Source organism: Myotis lucifugus, unplaced genomic scaffold (genome assembly GCF_000147115.1).
Source record: "Myotis lucifugus unplaced genomic scaffold, Myoluc2.0 scaffold_319, whole genome shotgun sequence".
Taxonomy (NCBI): domain Eukaryota; kingdom Metazoa; phylum Chordata; class Mammalia; order Chiroptera; family Vespertilionidae; genus Myotis; species Myotis lucifugus.
This window is the reverse complement of record NW_005871367.1, coordinates 1,203,851-1,211,946: the sequence shown is the minus strand read 5'-3', so window position 1 is coordinate 1,211,946 and position 8,096 is coordinate 1,203,851. Positions and strand designations below refer to the sequence as shown.

Genomic DNA, 8,096 nt, shown 5'->3' with positions numbered 1-8,096 from the left:
TGGTGCCCGCCGCCGCCTCTGCCCGCGCCCGCGGTGTCAGCCAGTGACAGGGCCGAGCGCACGCCGTGATTGGACGGTGGCCTCACGTGACGCAGAGCTACGTAAGCGAGGAGTCCAATTCGGGTCCTTCAAGAACCTCGCAGGGGCGGGGCTTGAGGGGGCGGGGCCACCTGGCCCGAGCCCCAGCGGTCCCCTCGGGCGGAGGGCGCCCTCCAGCGGTAGGTTTAGGTTTATCCGAGCGCGTCCGACCGATGTCTGAGGCCGACCCGGTGGCCCTGGGGTGGTAGAATTCGCAGCTAGACCTGCCGCTTGGTGTGTGCGGCATCGGCTTCCCATGGGAATTTATGAAAAATGTCGAATCCCAGGCCTGGCCCCACCCCCACTGAATCAAAATCAGATTCACCAGCACTCACCAAATTGATAAACGCAAAATAGAGAGATGCTTCCGCAGAGGGCGCTAGAGACCTCCAGACTCAGCAAGAAGGCAGCTCAGGTGAGGGTTTGGGGGAAGGCCCGGATGGATATTCACTGCTCAGTGCAGGAAATTTAGAAAAGATGTCATTCACAATCACTCCACTCAGATAATCAGGATTAACATTCCTTCTAATTTCCTGTGCACTGAAAGATATTTAAAACATTTTCGTTTAAGAAATCGTATTTCTTTGAAAATAAAGTGTTGAAATGTATGAAGGACAATCATGTTATAGAGTACCTTTTCTCTATGCATATTTAGTTTTATGTATAGCACATGTTTTAAAAGTTTACATATAAGTATGGGACTTTTAAAAAACATGATTCAGCCCAGCTGGTGTGGCTGTGGTTGAGCGTCGACCAATGTATGAACCAGGAGGTCATGGGTTCGATACCTGGGTTTTGAGCTCAATCTCCAGTAGGGGATGTGCAAGATGCAGTCAATCAATGATGTTTGCCAGGATGACTAGAATCCCAGCACTCGCTGGGTTTTGCAGAAATCTCAGTTCTAACTCCCTGTCCTGAGCTAGCCTAAGACTTTTACCTCTCTCTCCTTGCTATGAGTGATGTTATGGGCTGAATTGTGTTCCCCCAAAAGGTATGTTTAAATCTTGACCCCTTAGCACCTGTGAATGTGACCTTATTTGGAAACTGGTCACTACAGATGTAATCAAAATCAAGATGTGGTCATTAGGGTGGGCCCTAATCTAAATAATGTTCTTGTTAGAAGAACCAGAGACATAGGAGAGAATGCCATGTGACCACGGTGGCTGAGATTGAAGTGATGCAATATACAAGCCAAGAACACCAAGGACTGCTGGCAGCACCACACACTGAGAGGCAGAGAACACACTCCCTGGAGCCCTGAGGCCAGCTTTAGCAACACCTTGACTTTAGGCTTCTAGCCTCCCTAACGGTGGGAGAATAAATTTCTGTTATTTGAAGCCACCCATTTTTTGTGATAATGTGTTGCAGCAGCCTTAGGAAACTCACAGGTGACAAGACCCAATCCTCCTCATTACCAGCTTCAATCCTCCACCTTCTCCCACCCCCCAGGCAGTCACAGGTCTACTTTCCACCTTCCACTGAGCTCCTTTCTTGTCTCTCTCTGGCTCTAAGGATTTACTACTATTCCTTGATAGTTCACTATGAATTAGTTGTTTTTCTTTAGCTATACTGAAGTGTGAATAACAAACCATTAAATTAACTCATTTTGAGCCCTAACTGGTTTGGCTCAGCGGATAGAGCGTCAGCCTGTGGACTCAAGGGTCCCAGGTTCGATTCCGGTCAAGGGCATGTACCTTGGTTGTGGGCACATCCCCAGTGGGAAGTGTGCAGGAGGCAGCTGATCGATGTTTCTCTCTCATCGATGTTTCTAATTCTCTATCCCTCCCCCTTCCTCTCTGTAAAAAATCAATAAAATATATTTTTAAAAAAAACTCATTTTGAATGGAGTTTAATTTTTCGAAGATTTATAAAGTTGTGTAACCATCACCACAGACCGGTTTTAAAGCATTTCCACCACATCAAAAAGTTCCCTTGTGCCCATTCAGTCATTTCCACCCCCAGGCAACTAATCATTTGCTTTCTACCACTAAAATGTTGCCTTTTCTGGATATTTCACTTATATGAAATCATACAGACTGTGGTCTTTTAAGTCTGGCTTTTCACTTAGCATTTTTTTAAGGTTTATCCATGTATCTCTTTTTTATTGCCGAGTCATATTTCCATAATATGTAAAGTGTTCAATATCATTAGTCATTAGGAAACTGGAAGTGTATACCAGTACACGCCCATCAGGATGGTTATAGTGTAAACCCTGAATGACAATGTTGGTGTAGATGTGGAGAAACTGGAGCACACTGCTGGTGGGAACAGAAAATGGGGCAGCCAAACAGTGCATTTGGGAAGCAGGCAATGTCTTACCAAGTTAAACACACGCTTACCACGTGACCTAGCAATCCTACTCCTAGGTTTCTACTCAAGAGGTAAGAAACGTAGGTCCACACCAAGACGTGTACTTGGATTTATAGCAGCATTATGCATGACAGTCCCAAACTGCAAACAGTTCAGATGTCCATCAAATGGTGAATGAATAAAGTGTGGCACGTCCACACAGTGGAATATTATTTGCTATCAAAAGGCACGAAGTGCTGATACACAGAAGTCCCGAGAAGGCAGGAGGTTTTGTTTGCCTTGTTCACAAGTGACCAGTGCCTGGCATATAGTAGGTGCTCATTAGGTATATGTTGCAGGACCAAGAGAATGAACCACATGAGCTTCTTTATTGGACTGTTTATTTGAAAAAGATTTATTACATTTTGAAAAATGGCCATGTTTGCAGTCATAAAAATGTGCATGAGAATTCAAGTAAGAATATAAAAATAATCTATATTAACAAGTTTGCTTTGTACACACGCTGCACCATCAGCCATGACCCCCACTGCAAGTTTTGGGGGCACTGACTATTGTGGGAGCTTCTGACGCAAGACTCAGGGAGATCAGGTTAGTAGCTCAGGGACACGTAGCCTGACCAGTGTCCACTGTAAACATCAGTGATAGACTTTTATTTTAAGAGGCAAAGGGTTTCCCTGGAGTTCACAGTTGGTTTGAGCCCTGCAGTGGTGCTGCCCTCCACACAGCAGGTGGCTGAGTGCCACCGGACGTGTACGGGTGCAGAAGTTCATCAGAAACTCTTTTTCATTTCTTTTAAAAATACATTTTCAGCACGCAACTTTTCTGTCTCCTGGAAAGCAATTTTTTTAAAAAAGGAAAAGAAAAAAATTAAGGCTCTAATTCTTACAAGAAGAATTATTCTTGGCATTCATTAAATTTATATTTCAAATTAAAACTACAATTTTTAAATTTGTAAACTTCTCAACATTAAACAGAAATGTGATGTGTATGAAAACTGACTGAATTATTCTTAGAATAGCAGACTGAATTGTTTTGAACTCAGGAAGTTCCCTAAAGAAGGCAGATAAGCGATTTGATCATTAAATTCAATTTTAATTAAGCAACCATTTAAACAGCAGTTACCTCAGCGAGCCGGACGTTCTCCCTCTTCAGCCGCACCACGTAGTGGATCTTCTGGTTTGGGTTCTGGTGTCCTAGCAACTTGCCATTTTCCTCAGCGAGACACTCCACCTGCTTCCTTAACATTTCCATCTCCTGCAGGTAGTCAACCCAGGGAGGAGACAATGAGCTGCTGTTCATTTCTTAAAAAGTAACATTACTCCATGCCTCTGGGAGCGCAGGGAGACAGACACACAGGCAGCTGCGTGTGCTACAGCAGGTCTGACCCACAGGACACCCTGTCAGACAAGAGTCTTACTCTGGTTGGTCCTAGTGATTCACGCGGCCCAAGCACAGGAAAACACACACACACACACACACACACACACACACGCACCTGGAGTGTTCTCTCCCTTTCTTCATAGAATTCTTCCAGCTTTGACCTCAGTTGTTCCTTTTCTTGGAACGCTTTAGACTCCAACGTTCTGGTTCGTTCCACTTCCTCGGTCATTCTGAGGTAGTCTGTCTCTTTGCTCTGCAGGGCGCTCTGGACTTCTTCTAGACTGTAACAATAAATAGCCCTTTTTGATATTCCAAAGAAACATAATTACAACAGTACTGGAAGGGATGTGGAGATGTGCCCCCACGCCCCACCCCCCCCAGCCCGGGGTGCTGATTTGAAAGTAATGCTAATCGCTGCCCGCCTCTCCCCCGAGAGCACAGGAAGATCTGCAGGTACGTTTTTGTTGTTGTTTTAACCATGACTTTAATTTTGGAAAAATCCTCAAACCATTTTTTAAATAATGAAAATTTAGAATGGAAACTCTCAGATTCAGCCCACGTGGAGCAAACATAACTGAGGTATTACTACAGCAGCAGGGTTTACTCAGTGCCCCACCCTTAAGTGTAATAGTTTCTGGTTTCAAACACTGGTTTTCAGACAGAGGGACACAATTATTTCTTTAAGGATGTGCTATTTAGAATTTACATACTTTATATAACTACCAATTGAAAAGAAATATAAGGGAAAAGGCTACTGTAGAATTACATAGAACTTCACCAATTTTATAAAATCGTCTGAATCCTATCAGCTTCCCCAAAGAAATAAATGCTTTTTATCTCACAATGCATATGGAACAGAATTCTGGTTAAGTAAATGATGTAATACAGGGCATTGAATATATCACTTACAGGCAACTGATTTCTAGGGCAGCCTTTCCAGACCACAGTCCATGCGCTCAGAAGGACCGTGTGGGGAGGAGGCACGGTGTCCTCAGCTCCCCTGGGGCTGTGCTACATTTATCTGGTGTGTTTTGCTTTAGTTTGATGAAGAGGCTCTGAGGCATGGCAGACACTGCAGTTGCCTAGCCAACAGCCAATCCCCTGCTCTGTCTCGCTGTAGACACTCATTTTATCTGGGGGAAAGGAAGAGGGAGAGCTTGCCGTTTCTAAGGTTACCAGGTAAGATCTGGGCTGAGCTGAGCATGGCTCTACCTACCTCGCGGCCAGAAGTGCTACACCTGGCCCAGGAGACGCACACTGACCCTTGGGGCTCACGTACACCCATGGATGACACAGTGTGTAAAATCGCTGCAGGAGGCTGGGGCTGATCTGTGGAGTGTGCTTTGCTTGCCCACAATGTGGGCTCCTGTACGACCCAGGGACAACGTATCTCTAAGACTCTTGGTTACTAAATTATGAAACAGATTACAGGCATACTTAGCTTGTATTAATATTTATTTATTTATTTTATTTATTTATTTATTTATTTGCTAGAAGGTCTCAAATGGACATTCCTAAAATAGCTGCAAATTTACAGCCATACAGCTGGATTCTCATAGATTCTGCACGGGAAGCAGACTCCTGTCCTGGCCCTACAGCTACCTGGCTGGAAGCAGTCCCTGGACGGCTCCCGTGTGAGGAGACTGTTGAACAAGCTTCTCTACATCCGTCCTCTTTGATTCTATGAAGCAAACGACTCCATGACCGGGTAACAAATCGTTCACGGGTGGTTGGTCTTTGTCATCCGATCATTGAAAAGAATTTTTGGCATATTAACTTGGATGGAGCTCAAATGACTGAATGCGAGTACTCGAACAAAACTTCCATTGCCATTACTTACTATGTGATTAAGATTCCTCAGCATTTATAGCAATAAAAACAGAAAATGGAATAGAATTGATACTAAATATTGTCTCATTCCAGAATTAAAAAACAGAATGAGCTAATCAAAGAAAAAGCATTAAGATAAAGTGCATTAAGAGATGCATTTCCACTAACATTTTACTAGGTATAGTGATTATTTATAAAATCTTACAATAAATTTAGGATACTGTGTTAATAGTAATTGTAATGAAAATTCAACCCAGAAGAAATATAACTCTTAGAGACATAAGAATATAAGAAACTTCTACACATTATTTTCAATTTGCATACGTTTTCATTGCTAACTGAAATGATAGAGTAATCAGCAAAACAATTTTCAAACAATATATTAAATCAGCATGGGTATAGAAGAGAACAGCGGTTCTCAACCTGTGGGTCGCGACCCCTTTGGGGGTCGAACGACCCTTTCACAGGGGTCGCCTAAGACCATCGGAAAACACATATAATTACATATTGTTTTTGTGATTAATCACTATGCTTTAATTATGTTCAATTTGTAACAATGAAAATACATCCTGCATATCAGATATTTACATTATGATTCATAACAGTAGCAAAATTACAGTTATGAAGTAGCAACGAAAATAATTTTATGGTTAGGGGTCACCACCACATGAGGACCTGTATTAAAGGGTCGCGGCATTAGGAAGGTTGAGAACCACTGGAATAGAAACTAAAATCAAAAAAGGAACAAGGTAAAATTTTAGATTTAGAAATTTGTTTATATATTTTTAAATGATGGAAAGTAGCAAATAAGTTGAATACTGTTAGAAGAACACCACAACAGTTTTATTTCTAAAGGTCACTATTTTTAGTACAGGGATATCTCTGCTTTACTGCACTTCACAGATGCTGCGACTTTTACAAATTGAAGGCAAGACTCTCCACCAGCAAAAAGACTATAACTCACTTTATTACAATTTTCTGGAACCAACCTGCAATATTCCTGAGGTATGCCTGTATGTTGGAACCTCTATTTTTTGCAACAATTTAAACTTACAATTTTAACATTAAGTCAACTCCAAAAATGAGCAAGAGGGTACATAGTATTTCAGATTCTTTTTCGAGGTAGAACAAGTGAAATGCTTGAGGGCCTCAGTTTCTGATGACGAGGCTCTATTCAGAGAATACAGTATCTTTCTAATGTTTTATTATTTGTTAATACCACCCAGCTTACTTATTTTGAACGTGATAATACAGTATATCTTGTTCACCAAAGAATAAGTTAATATTAAAAGTATATGAAGAAAATTTTTTAATTTTTATTTTTAGAGAGAGGGGGAAGGGAGGAGGGAGGGAAACATCGATGTGAGAGCAAAATATTGATTGGCTGCCTCCTGCACGCTCCCTACGTGGGGATCGAGCCTGCAACCCAGGCATGTGCCCTGACTGGGAATCAAACCAGCAACCTTTCGGTGCATGGGACAATGCCCAACCAACTGAGCCACACTGACCAGGGCAATAAATTATTTTTTCACTTCATTTCATTTTACTTATGAATAAATAAGCCTAGATCAGAAGAAATCAGAGAATTGATCTAGGGGTCTCAAAGGGCCTTGAGGTTTTAAATCAGAGGAAACCAGAAGTGAAAAGGGAAACGTGATTGTTTATGAAGAGAAAACCAATCAATTAATTCCTTCAGGAAAGCTAGGCTTTTCCTGGCACTTATTCTTTCAAGGTAATTTTTGGAATGGCTTCCTGTGAAAAACTCTTTAGCAAGAGGTATTTAGGAAAACAGTTTTGTAAACAACTCTTATGTTCACTTCAGAAGGAAAGAAGCTACTTACCTTGTAGAATGAGTGTTTCTTCCCTTAGAGAAGAGTAAAGAAAAGGCTAACAAGAACTTGAATTACAAAACAGTGCACTTACTCTGCTTTCATTCTCAGCATTTCTTCAACTAATTTATTCTATAGGATTAAAAAAAGAAAGAAAAAGATGCTTAAGTTCTTAACATTGCTAAAAAAGATAAATTGAAAGTAACCAACCCACTCTCTCACTCATGGTAACAAAATCAATTAAACCAACATTCTTTTCTATAATCCAAGCTACACACACATAAAGGGGGCATCTATTTTTAAGACTTCATGCACTGTGCCCTGTAAGGCCTCAAACAGGCACTCAATCCTTGCTTCCAAATGGTTAACTGTATGGATATGCTGAGCAGTAGACTTACTACCATCTAGACACAAAAACAAAATATTTCTTAATTCTTAGTTATGTCTAAATACTGATGGTGAATATCAAACTTAACAGTGGGAATACGGAAAAGACAGAAATTTCAATAGTAAATGGCATCTACAATATATAACCATAAATACTAACTATAAAAGCACCTCTCAGACAATAACATCTATTACGTAAAAAAAAAACCCACCAAAAAACACTGAATAGACCATCCAACTTCAGAGAGAAGTTAGGGCGGCGGAGGGGGGGGGGGGGGGCGG

General features: G+C 41.6%; 1 protein-coding gene across 1 annotated transcript in view; it reads right to left on the bottom strand.

Moving 5' to 3' along the window:
- Positions 1-2,751: 2,751 nt before the first annotated feature.
- The window catches only part of KIF15 (kinesin family member 15), a 53,384-nt gene continuing 48,039 nt past the window's right edge, over positions 2,752-8,096 (bottom strand). Inside the window, exons 31-34 of the mRNA XM_023764186.1 lie at positions 7,522-7,559; positions 3,884-4,049; positions 3,511-3,642; positions 2,752-3,217 (exon numbers count right to left, since the gene is read on the bottom strand). Coding sequence (XP_023619954.1) covers positions 3,158-3,217; positions 3,511-3,642; positions 3,884-4,049; positions 7,522-7,559 — 396 coding nt within the window. The 3' untranslated portion in view covers positions 2,752-3,157. The remainder of the gene's footprint in view (positions 3,218-3,510; positions 3,643-3,883; positions 4,050-7,521; positions 7,560-8,096) is intronic.